The 26439-nt window shown below is 35.5% G+C and overlaps 1 protein-coding gene across 2 annotated transcripts in view; it reads left to right on the top strand.

Annotated features, from left to right (window-relative positions):
• SEMA3C (semaphorin 3C) overlaps positions 1 to 26439 on the top strand; it is a 189383-nt gene that overhangs the window by 86675 nt on the left and 76269 nt on the right. For both annotated transcript variants that reach the window (XM_020984473.2, XM_020984474.2), the window contains exons 3-6: positions 1116 to 1276; positions 3116 to 3178; positions 16557 to 16676; positions 23266 to 23356. In XM_020984473.2, the coding sequence (XP_020840132.1) occupies positions 1116 to 1276; positions 3116 to 3178; positions 16557 to 16676; positions 23266 to 23356 (435 nt within the window). The remainder of the gene's footprint in view (positions 1 to 1115; positions 1277 to 3115; positions 3179 to 16556; positions 16677 to 23265; positions 23357 to 26439) is intronic.

The raw sequence follows: 26439 nt of genomic DNA, 5'->3' as shown, positions 1-26439 counted from the left end.
GACCTTTTTATTGTCATGGTGCATTCATTATCTTCAAAGGTCACTTACAAAGGCACTCATTAATTGTGAAAGTTGTTAAATGAGCATGAGTCTGTGCATATGAGATGTGGTTTAGCAGTTCACTTGTTGGTTTATTTATAACTATGGATCTTTGTTCATGTGCTTTTTCTTCTTTTATATACATTTAAAGATGTGGGTTAACTTATTTTAGAATAAAGTTTAATGATTAAATGTCTGATTCCTCAGTACCCCCACCTCCACTACCCCAGTTTAAACCATTGAATAATGCATCAGTTTAGTTAGTGTTCTCTATAGTGACCACCATAGTGGAGATTAAAGATCAGATTAATATTGAAGTGAGAATGAACGATTCTCTCGAGAATAGATGAGGTCAGTTAAGGTCAAGAATGAGGAATAGTAAGGGTGATCAGAAGCAACTGACACTCTCTTGCCTTTGCTCAACCTATCCATTTGTAAGCATCTGGCTTTTCACTGGAATTGATTTTTAACTGTTGGTTCCCAAAAAAATAATGGAATGAAGAATTCCACATGCCTCTTTGGCTCAAACAATTCTGTTAAAAATAAATCATAGAATTCTAGTGGAGGATGGGAACTGGAGACTATCCTATCTCCTCCCCTCACTTGACAGATGAAGAAACAGACACAGAAAAGGAAAATTATTTACCCAAGGTCACATAGTGACTCAGTGTCCATGATCTTCTGATTCCTCATCATTCAATACTCTATCTATCATCATCACCCAGCAATGTGTGCCCTGCTTCCTGCCTGCTTTGTACCTACTTCCCTGAGAGTTCTTTTCAGGTGCCTCATCATTTCATCAAAAATAATAGATTAATGCTTGCTTGGTCTTATACACTGAGGCAATAAACAATGACAACCATTAAAATAATAGACATTTGCTAGTTTAGCAGGTAGAGAAATGTTCTTGTTTTATGAAAGACAGCCTTTAAAAAATAACATAAATGAAAGAATTAGTTAAGGTACCAAACTGCTGTCATTAATGGGAGGAAAATAAAGGTTATCTTTTTAAATTATTAAAAAAATCATAAAACTAAGAAAAATTTTAAACTAATTTCTGCTATTCACTGTTTCAGAGCTGCGGGAAACCAAGACCTCTGAATATTACAGTCTTTCCCACAATCCATTAGACTACAGGATATTATTAATGGATGAAGATCAGGACCGGATATATGTGGGCAGCAAAGATCACATTCTGTCTTTGAATATCAATAACATAAGCCAGGACCCTCTGAGTGTAAGTTCAAAAATGTTTTCAAAACTCAAAAATGCCTCATAATGTGTTTTTCTGTTGTTGTGTACAGAGAAGAAAAAGAGAAAGAAATGTGTATTTCATTAGACCAGCAGGCGAGAGTCCAGGTCCATTGCTCAATGAAATATATGGGTTTATTTCCTATGGAGTATAAGTTAAATAATACAGTTATTCCAATTTCTACCATCTAGTCAAAGGTAGCAATACTTTGTGCTCTAAAATATGGAAAAAGGAACATATTCTTGGACCATTGCCATTGATTAAATGGAATTGAGGAAATGGGTAGAAACATGAAATAGGATAAAAGAAAACAAAAGACATTTTCATACATAAATTTGAAGAGAACTTGACACTTAGGAGGGAAGTTACAGATCACTGTGTATTTTTAAGTTAGTTTTCCATTTTTTGTTTGTTTTTAACTTTTTAGCATAGCACAAACAACAGGCTGCAAGGACTTTAAATATTAGAAGAATTTATCCTAGAGTTAATAGAGAGATACTAGACTTTATTGAGTTAGAGGAGGGACAAGGTCAGACCTACATTTTAGGGGAAAAAAACACTTTGGGTGGTATGAGAAGACTGGATTGGAGTAGAGAAAGAAGGAAATATGTATGTGTGTGTGTATATATATATATGTATATGTATATACACACACACACATATATACACACACACACACACACATATATATATATATGATATATTTAGATAAAGAAATTTAAGAGTTCTTGGTCATATGAGCAATGACATTGTGGTTAAATGTTTGTCCCTATTATGTCCCTACTCCCTATAAAGGAATAGGTCATTGAGAGAGGAAGTAGATTGAAGAATTTGGAGGTAAGGGAATATCAGTATATATATTGAGGTCACAGGTTGGAGTTGGGAGTAGACAGAGAGATCATGAACCAGGCACTGAACACTTTGAGAAAGGAAGGGGAATGATTCTAATGGAAACACCATTGGAAAGTTCTCTCAATATATATTTTGACATTATAAACAGTCCCTAGATGGTATAGTAGACCAAGCACTGAAATTAAAGTCAGGAAGACCTGAGTTTAAATCAAATCATGACTCAGACACTTAGTAGCTTTTTGAACCTTAGAAAGTCATAATCAATATAAATATTTTAATTTTATGTTATAGTGGGATGTTCTTTTGGGGTATGAATTATTCTAGCTTCTACTGCATAATCACAGTATGAAAAATCATATTGATATGTTTAGGTATCCATGTTATGCAATTCATAGATGATATGTATACTTTTGATACTCTCCTTTTGATACTGTCTACCTATCTCTAAGTGATATTGTCAAGAGAACTTATAATTCCAAACAAAAAGGAAAAAAAGATCACTCTTAAAATTCCTTATAGAATTTTATTAGAATGAGCTTATGGTAATAACATCCTTTGGGAAAAGCCACTCATAATGGAAATGATCAGAAAAGTGATCTTCAATGTGTTTTGAAAGAACCCTATTAGCAACAATTAAATGAAGATAATGTATTTTTTATATATACTACTTATATATTACATGCATTTCATATATGCTACATATATGCCACTAGGTGGCTCAGTGGCCCTGGATCAGGAGGACCTAAGTTCAAAACTGGCCTCAGACACTTGTTAGCTGTGTGATCCTGGGCAAGTCCTGTAACCCTATTTGCCTCAGTTTTCTCATCTATAAAATGAGCTGGAGAAGGAAATGGTAAATTTCTCCGGTATCTTTGCCAAGAAAACTTCACATGGGGCCACAAAGAGTTGGACACAACTGAAAATCAACTGAACAACAACAAAAACTTACATGACCTTTCTCTTTCCAAACAGATTTTCTGGCCAGCATCTGCAAACAAAGTTGAAGAGTGCAAAATGGCTGGCAAAGACCCCACAGTGAGTGTTTTTTGTTTGTTTGTTTTTTAATGATATTATTGTTAAGCATTTGGCTTTTGTGTCAGAGTACTTTGAGTGCAACTAGAAGTGAGACAAAGGATGTTGATGTTTTAAATACTTGTTTGAACTTATGGCAAACATAGAAATTCAAGAGTTTGAAATTTGTATGTTTTCTGCATCTTCAGATGTCCCAGTCTGGGTAAAAAAATATGCCTCATTTTACTTTTGTGATTGTGCTTGGATGTTTGTAGTGATAGCTTTGAGTAATTGTGCTTGTTCCTAATATATGTGTGTGTGTGTGTGTGTGTGTGTGTGTGTGTGTGTGTGTGTGTGTGTGTGTATAAACAGGATGCACAAGTGTCCAGAATAGCTTCCAGGTGCTGTATGGACTTTTCTAAGGAAAACGTTTTACATAAAGGCAATAGTTCACCTGCACATTCCAGAGACATACAGCTTCAGGAAATAAAGGCCCTTTATTAGTGTTTTGTTTTTAATTTAAGGGTACATGTCATTTAAATAAACATGCATCCTATCTATAGGTGGCCAATGTATAGTACTTGAACAAATATTACAGGTTTATGCCTAATTGTAGCTAGGAGCACTTCATCCTAAAATTTTTAATCATCAGAAGGATAATAACAATATTGTTGTACTTTGCCATATAAGAGGTCAAATGAGGTGTTGAACCTCATGTAGAAAGATAGGTAGCTTATGATATTAAAATTTAGGGAATATTGTTTCATCATAGAACTGTGCCTCCAAGTAACTTATTTTGAACCACAACATATATGCAATTTTGTTTATTTCAACCAAGTGATGAACTGTAATATAACTGTGCTCAATGTAGAGCTGGACTTACTAACGCCCAATGCACTGACAGTGGAAGCATTTTAGGGGCCGGGATTTAGATATAGAAAACATGAAAAAAAAATTTCAGATATAGAAGCAGCAACCAAAAAGAGCTGAATTTTAGTTTGTCAAATTTTGGCCTTATACTCAGTGTTCCACTGATGGGTATTTTGTATTGTTAAGGAATCTAATCTAATGATTTAAGGAGTTACTTGGGGCTGTGCATTGAAAATATATCACTGTTTCCTGGAGATAGATTATCACTCTCTTTTGAAGAAAGATAGCAAATACTGTGAATCACCAAGGAAGCTCAAAAGAATAAAAAGATATTTTACCGTCTGTGAGTTTAGGAGGTATCTTAAACAATGTGAATTTTATCCATAGACTAGGAATACCTGCAGTCACAGAAGAAGGGTGCTTGGCTGTGAGCACAGAATGGAGCTGAAATGGGCTGTGGGCAGCGAGGATCCAATTGCATCATTTTGTGGGTCACACAGTGTAGCTAAATTATTCTACCTCTGACGGGAGAAACAAAGTTTAATCTGATTAAATGGGTCCTTTTCCTGGAAGTTGTCCTGGGAAGAGGGGAAACACAAGCTAAATGGAGAAATGAGAAAGGTTTTAGAAGTAGTTTGTTTCTTCTTCCCCAGAAGAGTGCATTGAGAGTAATGACAAAAGAAGGATAAAACTCAAAAATTCAGGGGGAAAAATGTGAAAAAAAAAGTCTGTATAATTAATTTGCCATGCACAAATAAAATTACAACCTAATAATTAGTATGGTGTATATTAGCATATATATATATATATATATATATATATACATATATGTGTATGTGTGTGTGTATATATATATGTATATGTGTATATATATATGTGTTTGTGTATATATATATATATGTATATATATATATATATATATATATATTCCAATGAATGCTTTTTACAGTATAATTGAGTTTTACTGAACCATTTGCCTCAGAAATACTTTGTAGTTCAGTAATGTCCTATGGCTATAAATCCTAGTAATTGATTATTCTTTGTTCAAAAAGCTTTAGTTAATACCATCACAGAAGATAAATGAGAGAATTCACTGATGACCTAGATCTCCTTGTGGATTCTAGTTTCAGAAATTCCTGTGGATTTTCCACATTCTCTTGAATAAGTGATTCAGGGTCATGGGATCATAGAATTGAGCTGGAAGAGATCTTCACAGTCATCAAGTCCATAACATACCCTTTATAGATGAAGAAACTGGGGTCCAAAGAGACCAATTTCTCGTCCTTGCCTGAGGGCACATATGTAGTTAGTGGCAGAGTTTGATTTCTCTCTCCAAGGCTCTTTGTCCTCTTTCTGGCCTCTTACCCTTGTTACTTAACTAGCCTAGTTGAAAAGAGCTCTCTTTCCTATCAATCTCTTAGAGCTTTTCATGTAGGCCTTTGCCCTTATCAAACATTATCCTTCTATCACACTTCTGTGTTAACATTTTTCAAGACTCTTATTATGCGTTTCCTGAGTGTAGTGATAATGTTTTTCAGTGTTGTCAGGTTGTTGAGTATGGTGCTTATTGTCTGTGGAAGGGCATTACATTTTTGTTGTATTTCTTCAGAAAAGAAACTAAATTATTTAACATAGAGTGATCCACTAAGAGATGGTTAAAAAAAAAGAAATTGTTTTGTTTTTGTGTTCAGATCTGTAATTTTTTTTGTTCTGTTTTTCTTTTTATTTTTTTATGTTTTTTTTCCATATGCTTTTGAGTTGAAAATTTTTCTCCCTTTTCCTCCCCCCCACCCTCCCCAAGACGGCACACAATCTGACATAGGCATTACATTTACATACCCATTAAACATATTTTCACATTAGTGAAGTTGGAAGTAAAAATTAAAACCAATAGGAAGAACCATCAGAAAGATGAAACAAAACTCAACAGAAGGTAAAAATAAGTGATAGCGATTGGACTTCCATAGTTCTTTCCTTGGATGTGGACAGCATTTTCCATCACGAGGCCTCTGGAGATGTCTTAGATCCTCGTAATGCTGAGAAGGGTTCAGTTTAACATTCTTAGTCATTGCATAACGTGGCTGTTATTGTGTACAAAGTCCTCTTGGTTCTGCTCACTTCATTCAGCATCAGACCATATAAGTCTTTCCAGGTTTTTCTGAAGTCAGCATGTTTCATCATTTCTTATAGCACAATAGTATTCCATTACATTCATATACCACAACTTGCTCAGCCATTCCCCAATGGATGGGCATCCTCTCAATTTCCAATTCTTTGCCATAGATCTGTAATTTTATTGGTAGATGTGATGTCCAATGAGAAACTCCTTCAGCCTATGCAGGTTGGCACCTACTCTGAAATCTTAGAATCAGATAGTTGCCTACAGCCCTGAAGAGGCAATATCTTGACTTGCCCAGGGTTACACAGCCAATGTATGCCAGAGGTGGGTCTTTAACCCAGAGATACCTGATTTTGAGGTTGGCTTTCTATCCATTATCCCTTCTTGCCCCACAGTTTTGAAAAAATACTAGTTAATAATTCCAAAGTAAATTAGCAGCTTTTAGATAACATAGACTTTTCAACTGAAAGTAACTTTTTGGAAGTGTTAATACTCTGTCTTGTAAACACCTAAAGTTGCATCTTCTGCATACTATATTTTTGTCTTTTTTTCTTCATTGTATATAATAGCCCTGACTTTTATGTTTTATTATCTTTTATACTAAGCAGAAGGGTGATAGAGACTTTAATTCAGTATTTGGCAGAATACATTGAGAAGACAGACTCAGTGACAAAAAAAATTGGTTTTTCTAAATCTGTTAGATACAAATTAATTAAAATTATTGATAAAATGTCACCTTTGTTAGATCATAATAGAGTACACTTTAAGAATTAAATCATAACAAATAAGGAATCTTTATACTCTCACAGATAAGGAGTCATATGGGAAATTGGGTTGTGATGGTAGATCTTTATTTCTTTCCTTTGCTAGCATAATTATACCATTACCCTTTCTCCCTCCAAACCCTTGGTATTTATACCCCTATGCTCCATGTAGTTCTCCATATAATTTTATATTTTATTAATATAGGAAAAAATTTTGAGCTGAAACAATGAGGCAAGCTTTCAGACACAAACCCAAGGAAATAGGATTTAATGAATGTACTAAATAACCAATATCGCATAGTTTTAATAAAGTAAACACAATCTCCCACACATATGCATAATCTGTACCTATACATATGTATAAACATGACACAGACACAATATCAGCCTTCACTGAATTTATCATATATATTGATTTATATTTTTATTTTATCGTATGTATAGTTTTCTGTACCCATGATGAGCTAACTCTATGTTACTGGTAAGGATGTTTTCTTTAGTAATAATGTTATTAAAAGGTCTTCATTTCTTCATTTCCAAAATCACTTAAATGGAACAAGTAATATCAATTGGTAAGAGGCTAGGCCTATGCAGTGAACAAATAGCAACTTAAAAGCTTTATTTCCTAGCTCTCCCAACTACGTAGTGATTAAGGAAGAATTACAAACAAAGGAAATAACTTTCAGGTCACATTTTGCTGAATTCTCTCAGGTTTCAATAGATAAGCATTGTCAAATATTTAGTGATATGATTGTAGAATTCAGAGATGGAAAATTGAGATTATTTCACCCAGATCTTTATTTTATAGATGAGAAAGTTAATGCCCAGAGATATTAAGTGACTTTTTCTAAGGTTGCAGTAGCCAAGTCAGGTTTCAAACACAGATTCTCTTATATCAAATCAAATGACCTTTCTACCATATGAGGCTTCATTTCTCACTTTGTATTGCTTTCTTTCCTTATGGTGTGGAGTAGATGCTAAATCTAAGACAAGGTGGAAATCTGACTCACCAACCAGGCCTGTGTCTAAAAAGTCAAAATTTTAAAATAACTCATTTAGGGCAAATTTTTTGAGAGGTACTGGCTCTGGAACCAGACAACCTGTGATCAGACCCTTCCTCTGTTACTACTTGGATGATGTTGGACAAATCATGTTATCTCCCTGGCTCACAGGTTCCTCATGTATAAAATGAAGGCCTTGGAAAAGATGGCCTCTAAAGATGCTTTTAGCTCTAAGAGTATGATTACTGATTTTGTTACTTATCAACACAAATAGAGCCTTATTTCTTGTTATAAGTCCATCATGACCCTATTTGGGTTTTCTTAGCAGAGATACTACAGTGGTTTGCCATTTCCATCTCTATCTCATTTTATAAATAAAAAAAAAAACTGAGGCAAACAGGCTTAAGTGACTTACCCAGGTTCTGTCTGAGGCCAGATTTGAACTCAGAAAGATGAGTCTTCCTGACTCTAAGCCCAGCGCTCTATTTACTGCACCACCTAGCGGCTATTTAGAGCCTTCCAAGAATACTGTTCAAAACCAAACTGCTTTGTTCCTTGCACAATTGCTGAGTGCGTGTTCTTTTCATTCATACCCTGTCTGTATAATTGTTGCAACCAAAAATAAACATTTTGTAGTAAAATTGTTTTGGGGCTGTCTTAAAGACTGGGATCTGGGCAGTCAGTATACCTAGTATTTGATCTATTTCTTAAAGACGGCCACAAATACAAGTTTGGCCACTTTGTTATCTTTTTAAAAAATTATTATTATTGTAGTTGTAGTTTTAGAGTCTGTCTCTTCATCTCTTTGCTACTAGAAGGAGGATAGATATAGCTGAGTACAGAGTAGAAAAAGAATGGCTGAAGGTTAAGGAGATCCAGATTTTGTCTCAACATGAGGAAGATAGTCTTAATAATTCACATTATTGCAAAGGGAAATGTGTTATTGTTAGAAGGGTGAGCTCTCCATCTTTGAAAGTCTTTATATAGAAGAAGGACAACCACTTGTTGGTATGATTTTGATGCCTTCTATTCAGGTATGGATTGGACTAGGTGAGCTCCATCATGTTTTCCAATTTCATGGATACTACTCAAACATTATGGGATCAACAATGCTATTTCAGTGCAAAGTATTGTCACCTTTAAAAGCCTAACCTACATAAATCTTCCAATTCTTAAGGTAAAAATGACAGAGAACAATTTTTAGATGCATACAGTTCAGAGAGAATCAATCCTTCTTAAGTACATACTTATTTTCAAATTAAAATGCTATAATAGTGACTTGGTATTCCAGTCCAATGCAGTGACTATTCTCCAGAGACTTGAAGGGGGCTTCACAAAAAGGCTAGATTAGCTATTCAAAGCAAAGCAATAGGTCTTTATTTGGCATGTTAAAAAGAAGGCTAAGTGGTTGGACTGGAGACATGGAAGCTTGGAGGGGGAGGCAAAGGCACCAATAAAAGGACACTAGGGGCAACACTTAGGGGCAGCTAGGTGGTGCAGTGGATAGAGTGTCAGGCCTGGAGTCAGAAAGCCTCAACTTCCTGAGTGCATATCTGGCCTCAGACACCACCTGTGTGACCCTGGGCAAGTTACTTCACCCTCTTTGCCTCAATTCGCCATCTGTAAAACGAGCTGGAGAGAAAAGCAACTGGCCAACCAGTCCAGTATCTATGCGGAGAAAATATACATAGGGTCACAGAGTCGACACGACTGAAAATAACTAACCAGCAATAAAAGGGCAACACTTGTCTCTCAAGTTATGGTAGGAGGTAAGACCTGCCTCTGGCTGACCTCAGGATTTGTGACTTTGCCACACTAAGGTTTTTCCAGTTTCCCTCGTGGTCTGATAAATAGAAATCATGATTCTGTAATCATTCAATACATTGAGGCCACTAAAGAACATATAAGTGAGTTTGGGCTTTTATAGGAAAAGTAGGGTCTTATTTAGTCAAATAAGAGTGACTTGTTGTATGATGTCACAACCAGGGTTTGCCCCAGAGTTCATGGTTCATAGAATATTATAACATGGAGGATTCCATGAATGGGTTAGGTTATAGGCAGGGAAAAGGAGCATGTCTGGAGCAGAGATAACCTATTGCTAGAAAGTGTAGGCAATACCTCCCTCCCCACCTCTCCAAAAAGAAAAATTGTTTAGCCTAGCAACTAGGTGAAGGATAACTATAGTAAGGGAGTATAATGGCTAAATTTGAGAAAAAATCAATTAACTACCTATAATTCATTATCATTTGTAGCAGTAGCACCAGTTTGAATATATATGAAGTGCTAGTCCCAGCACAAAGTGCTATTGGAGACATCCACTGAAACTTTCATTTTTGATAAATTTAAGTGTATTTCAGCAATTTGTTCACAAAAATAATTTTGAGGGACCACATACAGACTGAAAATGAAAATACGGTATATTTGCTAAGAACGTTAAATTTGGTTAAATAAGGACAGTTGGAACTAAATTTAGTCAAGTGATGTTTGCCCAATGTAAATAAGAGAACAAAGCATGGCACACAAGAGTTGAAGTAAGAGGTTTGATTGAAATATTCATCAGCATATAAAGCAAGTGCATATGCTGGCCCTAAGCAGAAGAATTCAATTTGCTGCCCACTGTTGTTTCCATTTGGAATGATCAAATAGATGTTAACATTTTTGGTCAGCCTTTAAGATAAGCACCACTTGAAGTTGCACTTTAGCCAGACAGAAAGTCTGTTCTACACAGCTTAGCACTCAATTATGTACATTATTTTCTACTTCATTACTGTTTCATGTTTTATTAACCCAACTGTACTGTAAGTTCCTTTGGTTCCAATGAATGGAGCCTATAAGGAGACCAAATAACTTGTCTTCCATCATTCCCCTTCACATAGTATATGCCATAACCAAACTCTCAATAGCACTCCCTATTTCAAATACTCATCTTATACAATAGCATAATGTAATATAGAGAGTTTGGCATCAGAAGGTCTGGCTCTGCTCCCATTTTGGCACTCTGAGTTTGTGGAGGTTATACCCTCTCTTTGATCTTTAGTTTCCTCTTCTATAAAATGAAATGATTGGGGAAAAAATATTTCTAAGCTTACCTTGAAGCTCAAAATCCTTTTATCCCATGTACTGCTTCTAATTAATAATAATAATAATGATAGTAATAAATGCTGAAATTTATATAGCATTTTAATTTTTGACAGACAGAGTAGGGTGGTGAAGAGAAGCCTGACCTCAGAACCAGGAAACCCTGGTTCTAATCCTGCCTTGGACACACACACAGAGTATGAGCTTAGACTAGTCATTTATCATCTCATTATCCAAGGCAACTCTTTGAGACTATAAATGAAAAAGAAAGCTTCAACCTATATTGGTCAGTGTATTTTCCTCATATTAGAATTCCCTTTGTCTACAAAATTGCAAGTCCAGTTCCTATTCTCTTCCTTTAAATTTTATAGAGCATTTTTTTTCTGATGAAACACCAATGTCTACACAGGGCATTTTCTGCTATGTCCACAGACATAATTACTCTCCTAATTACTCTCCTCTCCCCCTTTACTTTTTTACTTATTAATCATATTACGTATGTTAGTTATACATTTCTATCTACTTATAGAAGGAGGAGGCAGATGGGTGGCTAGGAGTCAGCCAGGTAGGGTAGCCCAGTGAATAGAGTGCTGGGCCTCGATTCAAGAAGCCCTGGATTCAGATCCAGCCTCAGACATTTACTTGCTGTGTGGGCAGGTCACTTAACCTCTATTTGCCTTAATCCATGGGAGGAAGAAATGGCAAACCCTCTAGTGAGTATCTTTGTCAAGAAAACACAGAATCCATGGGATCATGAAGAGTTGGACATGACTGAATGGCTGAACAACATCTATTTATATGTGCACATGTTTAATTTTCTGATCCTAATATAAGTTCTGGAAAGGCAAGAACCATTTGATTTTTGCTTTTGTGTCCTGTATGCTTAGCATAGTACATGAAAGGTACAGAGCAGGATCTTCATTAAAAGTTGTTAATTCCTTGATTTTGATAGCCTTTTCTGTGTCTGGAATGCAAGAATTTCTGGATACACCTATTGAAAGAATATTTATCCTTTAAGGTTGGAAAATTAGATGCCACTGGCATGCTACCATTTGCTCTGATTACCCAGTTAGTGCAGTCTCTATTGCCTCTGAGTCCCTATAGCACTTTCTGTCTTATTCATTCATATTCTAATTTGGATCAGATTTATTTTCTTTGCTGAATTATTTTAAATCTCGGATGCAATGTAGTGACCCTGATTTACTATAGCTTAGGGAAGGTAAGCCCAGTGCTGAGCATGTAGATGTTGTTCAGTCATTTTTCAGTCTTCTCTGACTCTTATGACCCCATTTGGGGTTTTCTTGGCAAAGATACTGGAATGGTTTGCCATTTCATTCTCCAACTCATATTACAGGTAAGGAAACTGAGACAACCAGGGTTATGTGACTCACCCAGGGTCATATAGAGAGTAAGTATCTGAGGCTAGATTTGAACTCAGGAAGAAGAATTTTCCTAATTCCAGGTATTCTATCCACTCTGCCACCTATCTGCCAAGCATGTAGTAGGCCTTCAAATAAAAAAATTTTAAATCCATTAAGTACCTACTGTGCATACTAAGATATGATATGTATTGGAGGAATTAAAGATAGGTGTAGCACAAATCCATCTCTCAAGAAGTTTACAATGTAGAGACAATTGCAGGCAAGTGAGATAAATGCAAAAGAACCAAATTTCTAGCAGTATGCAGAAATTGTGTAAAAAAATGGATTTTAATAAGGAATAACTTCCTAGTTGGAGGGATTGCCCTCATTAGAGAGATTTTTGAGGGAAAGCTAGATACTATTAATTGCCAACATTGTAAAGGGGATTCTTAGCTAAGCAATGATTACATTAAATGATATCCAAGGTCTCATGCATCTACAACATTTTGTAATTATGAAAGGTTCAAGGAAAGTACTGTGATGAATTTGAGAAGAGAAGGAACACTTTTACCTAGGGAGAGAAAGGCTTCATAAAGATTATATAGCACCTGACTCAGTCCTTGAAGGAAGGGAAGGAGTTAAAAACATGAGCGTAGGAAGAGTCACTTTGAAGCATGATGGAGAGGATGAACAAAGCCTGAAGACAATATGTGTGAGAATGATACAAGAATAGGGGGAGATGGAGGATATTCCAGTTTGTCTGAAACACAGAACCTTCTAAGGGAGGGTGGCATGAAATATGTCTGCAAAAGCAGGTTGTGTCTCACTATTTGAAGGCCTTGAACAAAAAGATAAGATGTTTCCATTTTATTACTTTTCTTTGTGGAGAACCATTGACAACTACTGTGGAATGACATGATCAAAGCATGCGCATTTTGGAAGTATGTTACTTTGGTAGTAGTGTGAAAAATGGATTTGAGTAGGAACAGACCTGAGACAGCAGATCTTTAAGAGGCTATTGCAGTAATCTAAGTGAAAACAGACGAAATAATTCATGAGTGATCCTAATAGTGAATGAGGCAAGTTTCTAACATGAGAGATTTTGCAGAGGTAGAATCAACAAGATATGGCAATAGGTTGGATTGTAGTGAATAATAAGAGTCAAAAGTATATTTCTGAACATAAGTGATTGGGAGGATGGGAGTGCCATGAACAGAATGGAGAAGTTGGTGTTGGGGAGAATATCAAGCTGTAGGGATTTCTAGAAAATAGAAATAATAGAATGCCATTTTGTGACAGGGGATTTTTGAGCAATTTGTTTAAAAAAGATAATTGAAGCCATAAATAGATTGAAAACTAAACTCTCTGAAACTTCATAAGGTCATATGAGAACTTTTAGTAATGATGTGAGCTATTGCCACTGATATGTGGAGGGTTTTTTCATGCAAATAAAGTGGTAATTTTAATTCAGACTTATAGAGAGATGCCTGAATATTCTAGTGTTATGACAGTATCTAAGGAAACACAGAGGCTTAGAGGACTATTATCTGACAGGCTATCTGCTTTTCCCTCTTCCCCTAGACCCCCTGGTAGATAAGAAGTCTTTTTTCTGTAATAAATAATAATTAAATGAATTATTGAGACAACACTGAATAACATAAATAATGATAAGAGACCAGGAACACAGCTGGTAGCTTTAAAATGTAAGCACTTTTTAAAAATTGCATGATGCATAGTGGACACAATATCAGGAGGAAAATAATAGAGGTTTGTAAAATTCAGGTTGATTTAAAAAGATATTTGCAAGAAAAGTTACTTACAAAAATTTAGTATTCAAATATCAGATAACCACTATTATCAGAAACTAGTAAAATAGATGATGTAATTCTGCACTTATTGAAGAAGCCTGCACTCAGTTTCTTCATGTGAAAGTAGTAGCCCTGGGGCATGGGACCCAAGTCACCCCCTTCTTGCTTTCTATTACAAAATAATTCTCTTGATTTATTTCTTTTTACCACCAGTGGTGTAGAATGGTTAACTAGCGATTTCTTATTCAAGCTTAATTTGTCTACAGGACTTAAGGCAAAATAGACATAACTTGCATAATAGGAGTAGGCTAATTTCCTGGTTTATGGGAAAATATTATATACAGAATCCTAGACTGAACTTGAAGGTGGAAAAAATAAACATTTGGGTCTTGCTGCTCACAATTATTCCTAATATATACATATTATATATACACCAGGCTAGGATATATACTTCCTCCTGAGAAACAAAATTCCATGTACAGTTATATAATCACATTTTAGGTATCTTTATAAACAGGTGTCAGAATAAAGTGCCTTGAAATATTGAACATAAATGTAAATGTCTCAAAATATAAATAAAACAATCTGTCTGTTGAACTAGCTTTAATTCCTTTGGTTACAAAGTTTGTGATTGATCACTTGATAATAAAAATCTAGAAAAGAAACATCTGTACAAGATCACACTGCAGAAAGAAAAATCACTAATTACTGTCAAAAATGAATAATTGAATAAACAAGAAGAAATGATAGATGGAAAACTTTTTTAAAAAGTTTATTTTTAATTACTAATATACTCTAAAAAGAGAGTTTTAAGGCTGGAGCAAACTTAAGTTTTGTCTTAAGTTTGACTTTTCATGGCCAAAAATGACTGAAACATGGTTGAGCACTAATCAGCACAGACCATCATAAAATTAATATAGCTTTGCAGATCTGTATCTACTTATGATCCTAGATGTGAAATTTAGGACTTCTGCAAGTCAAAAGATTGAAACATTTAGATCTCAGATGTAGTTGTCTGCTGTCTCACACCACCACTAGACATCAATCATCTCAACATTGTTATTATGTTAATTGATTTGTACAGGGAAATTGGCAGGTATCTACAGGTACTAGATTGGGAACAGGTCACTTTGGGAAGATATTGGAGATATTTGTCAGGGGGTAGAGGGTTACCTTGAGTGAATTATGGAGAGGGGATAGTGGGATGGAAGAGTAACGTATTAGAGTATTTTACCTAAGGTTGCCTCTGTGTAATTTATTTAAAGACATTTATTGAGTAGGGGGTACTTTTAGAAAAATATGGACAAATATCATACATAGTGGAGAGGTGTGCAGGGGGTATGATCTGAACTGATGAAGTCAAAATGCATGTCAGTGACCTCAAAGATTCATCTAAGCATTAAAAATGGCATTTAAGTGCCAATACATGCCAAATACTATGGATAGAAATAGGAAAAGGGAGATTGTCCCTGCTCTCAAAGAACTCATACTTTAATAAGAGAGGACAACACATAAAAGAAAATTCATCTGCAGGGTGAATGGAACACCCTGGAACTCCAAAGGGTCAATGGTAATACAGATGAGTTTCTAGTTTCCTTAGATTATGTCATTAGGTTAGATGATAGTGCCAAGGATCTTTAGGGTTCAGAGGCAAGGCATATGGTATGCCCAGGAAGAACTTAGGAAGGAGGCAGTAGCAAGACTGATGGTTAGGGCTGGTGGTTTTTCATCTCACAGGAAAGAATATGGTTTGTGAACCCTATCTTACCCAAGCTATGTAAGCAGTCAAGCAGTCTAGAAGGGCTTTGGGTGGCTGAGGGCATTACAGGGGAAGGGAAGGAAAGGAACCCCCAGTGCTGGGTCTTTTAGTCCTTGGCTCTCTGGATAGTATCTAGGATGGCCTTCCTGTCCCTGCAGGAAGGAAGGTCCAAAAAAGTAAGTTGATTTATCCAAGGGTACAAAGATACTAAGTGGCAGAAGTGGGACTTGAATCCTGGTCTTATAATTCTAAGTTGTCTGTATTTTTTCCTTTATGCCATACTTTATCAGAAGGGTAGATTTTTTTTTTTTTACCCATCTTTGGTGTTCGTGTGTAGAATAGTGATTAAGAGTCCATCATAAATGAAAACTCATAGACTCTTAATAGTCCAATACAGTAAGCATATAGAGCTTCATATTTTTGATAGGTTGCAGGAGGTCGAGGGCTACTACAAGATTATGATGTTTTCTCATCATAAAATGCAATTTGAAAATTTTGAGTTAATATCTTGAAGTTACAAATATAATTATATGATACAGAGGAAGTCAGAGGGAGAAGAGGGAGGAGGAGGATGGGAGGGAGAAGGAAAAGGAAAGGCAGAGAGAGAAAAAAGCACACTTACCCCTTTATTTATCCTTGCAGCATGGCTGTGGAAACTTTGTGCGGGTGATACAGGCTTTCAACCGTACTCACTTATATGTCTGTGGGAGTGGTGCCTTTAGCCCAGTATGTACATATTTGAACAGAGGACGCAGATCAGAGGTAAGTACATAATGTTTCATGATCTTCACTTTTTATGATGATTTGTATTAGGTGAGTCCCAAATACTAAAACATTCTTTTATTTGACTCAATGAATGGTACTTCTTCTTTCATATCTGCCTATAGTCTAGAAGAAAATCTGTTTATCTTAAGGACATTATTTTTGAAGAGGAAAGCATGAAAGACATAAAATAGCTTAGTGACTTCATATTTGCTTTGAAATAGGAAAATATATTTTTCCTATACAGTACAAATTTTATGGATGTTTTGTGGTGACCTTAAATTCTCAATATTCTAAAAGTATTTATCATTTCTTTGCTGAATTGAGTAAAAACTTAATTACACATCTTTAGGGAGTTCCTAAAGAATGCTAAAAAAAGGTTTAGTTTTAAAAAATCAGTTACATAGCTAACCAAGAAATGTACTTCATTTCAGATGGATTTCCCTACTCATTCATTTTTGAATGACTTGTTACAGCAATGAATGAAACATGGCATATCATTATGAGTTTCTTTTGATCTGAACTACTTACAGTGGTTAAATAAAATATACTTTGTATATATCAATGACTTAACCTTGCTCATGTAAGCTATTGCTGATGATATCCAGAGTACAGTTATGCAATAAAAAAAAAATTAGAAAAGTGGAAATTTTATTATAAATGTTTATTTAGTATGTTATTATTATTATTATTATTATTATTATTATTATTATTATTATGGATAGTATAAGTTAAGTCCAACTGGCTAGCATCTGTATTTACTTTCATTATAAAGTCTAAATCCATTGGATGGTCATGTGGGTCATACGGCCAAGCCTTTAGGAATTACTTGCAGAATTGTTCTAAAGATTTTTTTTCCCCATATGGGGATGTGAAATTTCCAGTGATTTCCTGAATGCTTTCCATTTTCATTTAACTAATCTATTTCATAATGAATAAAATTCTCCCTTTTTATACCAAGATCTTCTTTAGATTCCTTCTATCTTTTTTAAGGAATTCAAACACTTTCTTTTTAACATAAAAATATGCCTATTAACAGATATAACAAGAAGATTATTTGAAAATTGGAGTAATAACATTTAACTCTGTCTCCCTAGCCAAAAATGATTCTTTTTCACATGTGACTTTAGTTTAAGGCCTAACATTTTAAGATCTTGTCGAGTGGCAATAGTCTTAAAATAAAAATCAAGACATGCATATGGCAAGAATATGATTGGCTGTATCGAATTTGTTCATATAGATAAGCACTTGTGAATGATCAATTGATTAAATATCTATGGCTTCAGATACATGAAATCTGTCACATACTACCGTGACAGTCATGCATTCTCCAACTACAGATTTCAATTAAAAAGATTATTCCATTTGCAAATTTCTTATACCACATACTAATATTAAATTTGAAGTATTATTCAAAAAATCCCCACAAAACCTTCCATTATATATATATGAAATTTAATTAATTTGTTAAATATTGGATACTTTATTCTCTCCTCAAAAGACAAGGCTTTTCTTTTTAAGAGGGGAGAATTGTCAGGTTTGTAGATCAACCATTTATTATTATAAGATCATTTTCTTTAATATTATTGTGTATCAGGTAAATGTGTGGCAATCTCTTTTTTTATGAACTTTATATATGGCCAGATTGTGTGATTTTTTTATTGGTGTTTTTTTTTTGGTAAATATTGTAGTCACATGTTTTCTTTCACATTGCCACAATATCCCTCTATCTTGTCAATTCCAAGATTAGGAAAATGTAAAAAAAAAATTGCTTTGAGTAACTTTTCAGAAATTGGTTCTTGTGAAGCATTTTTTATGCTCAGCATATAAGGTTATAACATTCTTCTTTTTTCAGTGGATCACTTTGATGAAGTCACAATTAAATTGTTTTCATAAATTCACAAATTAAAAATGTGGACTATGTATATTTAAAATATTTTTTATGGTTTCAAACACTGGCTTGGATTTTTTTAATGACAAAGTGTAAGGTTTGCTGATGATATGTAACAATTATTAAGATACAGAATCTGTACTGTAATGGATCATAAATATAATACAAACCCTTATTCTGCAAATACAAACCTAAAATATCCCTGAGAACTTAATAAACTCTGTTGGAATACATCCATTATCACAGACTAAACTATTGACAACAATCTCCTAGATATAACATTAAACCATGAAAAATTAAGAATAACATGTTAAGTAGGTGTTGTCCTGATAAATACTCAAACTCTCCAAACTGTATGGATCAAAAGGCTTTTAAAACTTACAGACTTAGTGGAGGAGATCAGAGTTATATAGAATCAGTATGAATTCTGTATTATTCCTGTTGTCTTCCCTGCTACTGGAATTGTATCAAAAAGGCTTTCAGTGACCCCTACATAGGATAAGCTCATATCCATAATTTATTCAACTACAAAAGACAGTTACTTATTATGCTTCTGAAAGAGCCCATAAAATAAGATATTTAGAAGAATATTAGCAGGATAGTGATTTCTCTCAGCATCCTTTCAACTCAAACATTGAAAAATATGAAAATGACATAATTATAATAACAAAGAAGTTAGCTATATTTTAACAGATAGGAAATGATTATAGAATTAACTATTCTCAGTCATAAAGTGCTTAGAGCAATGGTGGATTTTAGAAAAGAATAATTTCCAAATTAGAGAAAAATGGAAATAAATGATGTGAGATTTAGGTGCCATTATAATATCTCCAGCTTAACCTGTTTGAACAAGCATTCAAGTATGGAAAATTGAAATGGTCAAAAGAAATGACTTCATCACCACTTCCTATAAAAATGTAATTGATAGAAAACAAGTGTCAATATGTGGGAGCCAAGTACGACACTAGTGTAAGTAAAAATTAATTTGTAAAATAACATGAAGCAGGAAAATGGTCTTCTACCCCCTTAATGCATAATATTATCTCACAAAAGAAATGACAAGCTGTTGAGGAGAAAACAAGCTAGAGTTTCTAAGTCCTGCATTCATAGCCAAACTCTCATCTTGTCCCGAAAGCATTTATAGATTGAATGGGAAGGATGACAAAAGGGATACAAAATGTAACAGATTTTGTAGTGTTGTACAGTATTTTAATTTCATCAGCAGTGACAAAGTAGGTTACATTTGAAATTTTAAAACCAGTACTACTTATGCCATGTTACAAATGAAAATAACATTTAGGAAGATGAAATTGGGAAGAGGTACTAGATGTGACTCAGTGCATGAAGAAATCTGTACTGAAAGCCACTGGATAAATCATAGTTATGATACATGGGAAGTACATTAAAATTGATTGGAGAAATAATGGTTAACACCCTGTGGATCATCAATAAAATAGTAAAACATATTGGAACCAAGAGGATTTTAGGATATAACAGTACAGTGTTGGATGAATCAAGCCAATTCTCTGCAAATTAATACTTAGTGAGGGGTAGAGGACTAAGAGAGCATGTTGGCCTCTGCTTGTCTACAGGCCCCCTTCCCATTCCTTGAGCAGAGGAGGTACTTGTGAATTTCAGAAGCCTGGAGGATATGAACATTTTTTTAAATCAGCATCAAATAAGTATTCCTGGAGCAGCAGTGGTTGACAGCATTGTTTCCATCAAGAATCAAGGACTAGGGGGCAGCTAGGTGGTACAGTAAGTAGAGAGCACCACCCCTGAAGTCAGGAGAGCCTGAGTTCAAATACAGACCAAACACTTGACACTTACTAGCTGTGTGACCCTGGGCAAGTCACTTAACCCCAATTACCTAAAAAAGAAAAGAAAAGAAAGAGATGAGAAAAAGGAATAAGTAGAAGCCAAGCAAGAAGTGACAGATGGTTAAGGTGAAACAATGGAGAAAGAGTGTGAAGGGGAAGAGACCAAAAAAAAGGGAAAAAAGAACCAAGGCCTGGGCACAATGAGGAAAGGCCAATTCAAGACTCTACAAGGAGTCTAGCAGCAAAGCTACACTATACTTAAGGGGCACACTTGAGGACTCCAGGAAAAAGTCTTCTAAGAGCTATGAAATACTCCTTTGCCATATGTACTCTCTAAGCTTAGACTACTACGTCTGTACTTGTGAGAGAGAGAGTCATCAACTTTTGCAAGGGATATTTTTTATCAACTCTGCAACTGCGGTAAATACTGATTTCTGGCCAACTAATATAAAGCAATAATCATGGAGGGAAAGATGCTAGTGGGGCTTATTAAGCTATAGAATTAAAAAGATAGCTCCCTGATCCCTCAAGGTTAACCCTAGTACTCAGAGGAAACATAGTGGCCACCTCCTGAGAACCTTACCAGTTACTGGGGGCGAGTCTAGAACACATACTACACTATGATTCTGTTATTCTAATGTGACATATGTACATGTGACACTTTGGCTGGTCTCATAGTTTCTCAGTTGCCTCAACTCCAATGACAAAAATTTTATCTCCTTTCTAACCACCCTAGCATAAATACATTTTTTATTTCACTATTTCTGCAATTATTGCATAAAGGGCAAGTAGCCTTAACTTGACCCAACAAAAATTTTAGATAGGTCCCCACAAAAATGTTATCAGAGTCTTCCAGTTCACTCCATGGGGAAGGAAAATATATCCTTGACTGGACCCCCCCTTTGTGTGTAGGCTTTACTCACAGACCAGAAAAATCATCAGAAATTGAATAACAAAGATTTTCATCAACACACTAATAGAATATAACTCATAAAATAAAATTGTTCTGAGCCCATCAAAAACCACTAAAAAGCAACCGTGTCATGTCTATATCTATGGGGCAGGGCAAGGGACTCACATTTTGAAGAGGCTAGGTGGGGGGTGGCCAATTGGACAATGGCTTCTCTAATTTTATTGGGTGAGCCTTTGCCTCCACTGCTGTCAAACACAGCTAGCCTTGTCTCCTGGATGCCAGTCACTTCATCTCTGTTTCATCAGAAGTCATTCTTTCTTGAAACCTCCTTTCTGACACATGCTTGTGAAGCATTCACTGCTTCTTATTCTTATTCCACTCTACCTCCTCTCCCCCAATACCAGGATTTCGGTTGTTCCATGAGGATTATCAAAACATCCAGGTCATCGCTTGGCAGGGTATCATTGGAGTTTAAAGGGCCAGCAAAGAGGGATACATTTCAGTCCCAGGATTAAGTACTGTAAGGAGCTCCCTGAGAAGACAAAGGATTGCTTTTAGCTTTTATTTACATCTCCAGCATTTAACAGAGTGCCTGGCATGTATTAGACATTTAATAAATGTGTATAGACTGCCTGCTTGACCTCTTTTTCTGAGACGGGAAAGAGTGAGAAGGAAGTCATTAGCTCTAAGTCACATAGGTATCAAAGTTGGAGACCTTCTGTGAAGAACCAGCAAGTGTCTCAGCAAGTGTTGCGAGCTGGGGTGGAGGAGGGCTTTTGAACTCTCCTGCCACTGTCACCTTCTTTGTATTGCTGTGATCACATGATCACATTCTAGCGTGGTTATGTATGCACATATCTTCTCAGCTAACTTATATATTCCACTATGCTAAAGTGTAAAGCCGTTGTATTAGGAATCAGACAGCTTGGGCTCCAATCCCATTTCTGAAGTGTGTCTGTCACTTTAAGCCAATCTCTTGACCTTTAAAGGTTTGTATTTCACAACCTCTGAAGAGTCCCTTCCAGTAGTAGATCTGTCACCCTAAGATTCTGGAGAGGAGAAGCTTGGTCTAGTTCACTTTGGATCTCTCCACATCAAGTTAACACACAGGTCTTGCATATAACAACAGTTCAGATCAATTTGACAAAAACATCAGATGAATTTTAAACTTGGTTCAAAATGATAATTGTAATTATAAAAGTAAGCCAAACCAAAACAGTGGTCATTTATCACTCTTGACATTTCCTCCCCAGTATTTGTGAGCTATATTATTCAGATACTATTCCTATATAAAGAGATGAGGTATCTTTTTATTTGGTTAACATGGCATTTGAATATCAGAAATACATTAACTTTAATTGTTGGGTCATTATTTTATTAAGATAATAGATCAGCAAGATAACTGACAAGCATTTATTAAGTGTATACTATGTGCTAAGCAGTGAGCATAAAAATATGAAAACAAAACAATTTCTGTCCTTAAGGAACTTTAAGGTCTTAAGGTAAAACATTTAGTGGTGAAATGAAACTTCATTCTTTTTTTTTAAAACCTCTTTCAGAAACATTGTGTTCTACGGTATTAATACAAAGAATATGTTTTGTGCCTGTATAAAACAATGTGTTTAATTTGACTCCACATGCTACATATCTGGTTGTAGTTCATAGACCTCTGGGTTCCAAATAGATTTTGCAGGTTTTTCCTTTCCTAATCACTTAGTGCCTGCATCAGATTTGGGGGTGGGATGCCATTATGATAAGGAACAAGCCATCTGAGATTAGTTTGGTTTTCACAGATGAACACTCCTTAAAGGTCAAATAATGGTTTGGGAAAATTAACTAGGAACGCATAGGTAGCCAAGTAGAAAGATTCTTGAAGGAATGTTTTTTTTTATGACAACCTTGTTTTAAACTAAATTTATAAAGTTGCTTCTCTGCATTAATCTTGCCCTTATTCTGCATTTAAAGGAACAAGTTTTCATGATTGATTCAAAATGTGAATCTGGAAAAGGGCGCTGTTCTTTCAACCCCAATGTAAATACGGTGTCTGTCATGATCAGTAAGTATCAAAATATGAAATGTTGTTGTGAATTAAGCAATGTAAATTTTAAAATGTGGTACACAAAAATTCTCTCTTCTTATAAAAGTCCCTTTTGGATCTCCATGTGAAATTTAAAATAAGTGTATGTGAGGAAGAAATTGACAATGAAGAGGAAATGAAGTTTGGGAAAAAGTAGGTAAGATTTTAATTTCCCGTTTCCTAAAAGGTCCTATGATTAAGATCTGTTACTTTATGTCTAAGTTTTGCTTAATATTTACCATCTCAAAATATCATTTACAATGTGTAATCTTCTAGTATACCAAGGATATTAGTTCTTGGTATAGGAGTTCACTTTACTAGTAGTACTTGGAATTGATCTATATACAGGGGTGGGGAACCTACAGCCTCAAGGCCACATATGGCCTTCTAGGTCCTTGGGTTTGGCCTTTTGACAGAATCCAGATTTTACAGAACAAATCCTTTTTTAAGGGGCTTTGTTCTATAAAGTTTGGATCCAGTCAAAGGGCTGCACTTGAGGACCTAGAGGGCTGCATGTGGCCTTCAGGTCACAGGTTCTCCACTCTTGTTATAACTTTGAAAAGTCTTAGAGTTGCCTACAATGCAAAAGTGAATTTATCCACTTGTGACAAAAAGTTATTATGTTAAAAAAAAAAACAAACAAGGACTGAAATTTGGTCTTCTTGACTCAATTTGATCTACTCTGTCACACTTTACTATGGTTCTTTTTTTCTATTGTCTACCACTTCCCTCACTTTTAGTTATTTTAACTTCACCTTCTTGAAAGTCACTCTTAACGTTGTGCCTCTTTAAAAAAGACATAAGGGAAATGAATCAGATGGCTGTGTTTCTTTGTATTGTCTGAAAAGTGCTGTACGAAGAACTGAGAGAAGTGACTGGAATACTTCTGCTTATATAGACTTACATCTTGTTGCCCTTGCAATATATTCAGGTGCCTAGTCTTAGGTTCTCTAGCACATCATGTTCATAGGCAAGTCAAAATGTCACTGAAAATCAAATTACTGGCTACTAAGTGAGACGTTGCACTTATTAATTCTAAAGGTTTCTCATTAATGTAATTAGACCATTCAGAAATCACTTGAATATGTTAGTTATCAGCAGTAGCTTGAGATGGCTAAAACTTGTTTCAATACATTAAGTATTCTATGCTTGTACATTGCTCTTTTCTAATGTAGTATGAATGATAGAATTTTTATCTCTTTGCTGAAAGACAACCTGATGTGACTAATCTCACAACTGGTGCCTGTGATAATGCATTTAAATAGACAATCTTATTTTCTCACATAATGTACCCTCCTTAAATCCGGGTGCACCCAGGCCAAAGTAAAGTTCACTTCTGACAATCACATAGTGAAGTAGCAATGGTATTGTTAGGGTTTTTTGTCTTTGTATATCTGGCCTCAAGAAAAATATCTGGTGCATAGGAGGCATTTCAGAAATATTGTTGAATTATTGAGCTTGAATATCAAAAGTGATCAACCAAATTAATCCATCAAATATGAAGCTGCTGATATATGTCAGGCACTATTCTGGGTATGGGGGACACAAAGGCCAAAAAAAAAATAGCCCTGCCTTAAGGAACTTATATTCTATTGGAAGAAACAACATATGCCCATACAAGGAAAGAAAAAAAAACAAAGTTATATGAGGGAGACAGTAATAACTGTCTAAAGAGACCTAGAGATTGTAAGAGGGGGGAGGCATGTTAAAAGCATAGTGAAGAGCCTTTGTGCAGTCATGGAAATGGGAGATAGAATGTCAGGTATGAAGAATAACAAGTGATTAAAGATTGTATGAAGGGCAACAATGAGTAATAAGGCTGGAGGCAAATTATGAAGGGCTTTGAATGGCAAATAAAAGAGTTTGAACCTCATTGAAGGGGCAACAAGGCAGCCACTATAGCTTCCTGAGCAGGCGAGTGACAGTCAGACCAGGGTTTTAGGGATATCACTTTGGTACTTGTGTGGAGGACGGTTTGGAAAGAGTGAAGATTTGAGGCAAAGGGATCATTTTGGAGGCTATTACAATAGTTCAGGTGAGAGGGGATAAGAGCTTGGATGAAAGTGGTGGTCATCTAAGCCAATAGAAAGGGGTGAAGGCAAGAAATGTTATGAAGGCAGAATTGATAACACATGGCAATTGATCGATGTGGATGATGAGGTTAGGGAAGAGTTAAAGATTATTCTCAGGTAGTAAAATTGAGTGACTGGAAGAATGGTAATACCTTTGATAGAAACAGGGAAGTTTAGAAGGTGGCTGGTTTTGGTTTTGGGGTGGTTTTTTTTTTTGAGAAAACCAATGAGTTGCTATTTTTTGGACATTTTAAATTTGAGATACCTAAGGGACATCAAATGGACAATGTCCAATAGGCAACTAGTGGTGTGTGAATGAAGGTCAGGAAAAAGAATATGGCTGGAAATATGGGTATTATTTCACAGAGATGATAACTGAACTCATGGGACCTAAGAAGGGCCTTATAACAGAGAGATAAGAGAAGAGTGTCCAGGAGAGAGAGCTTTTATGAAGTTCCACAGTTATGGGGTCTCAGCATATGGGTGATGATCCCCTGATCCTCTGAGGAGGAGTGACTAAACAGGTAGAAATTCATAGAAAAGGGCAGTAGCATGAAAACCCAAGGAGGGAAGAACATTCATGAAGAAAAGGTAGTCAACAGTGTCAAGGAAAACCAAGAAGGAAGAGAAGTAAGAAAGACCATTGGGTTTGTCAGTTAAGACATCATTGATGAATTTGTATAGAGAAGTATCAGTCAAATGATACTGTTTCAAAGTAGATTATTAGAGCTGAGTAAGTCTTTGACTGTGAAAGGCCAAATGGGGGAGAGCAGGGTCAACTAAATGTTTGTTAAGAATGAGGTAACCTACACATATTTGAGGGTAGCAGAGAAGGAGCCAACACACCAAGAGAGATTAAAGATTAGAGAGAGAAGGGATTACTGTGGAGGCAACCTGCCAGAGGAGACAGAAGTAGATAGGATCAAGGTTACAAGTAGAGGAATTCAGGGTTCACAGTGGCTAAATCAGGACGCAAGTCTGATAGCATGC

This window comes from Phascolarctos cinereus, unplaced genomic scaffold, assembly GCF_003287225.1.
Source record: "Phascolarctos cinereus isolate Bilbo 61053 unplaced genomic scaffold, phaCin_HiC Scaffold_1;HRSCAF=81, whole genome shotgun sequence".
In the NCBI taxonomy this organism is placed as follows: Eukaryota; Metazoa; Chordata; class Mammalia; order Diprotodontia; family Phascolarctidae; genus Phascolarctos; species Phascolarctos cinereus.
Note: the sequence above shows the minus strand (reverse complement) of the source record. Positions and strands in the feature narration are given on the sequence as shown.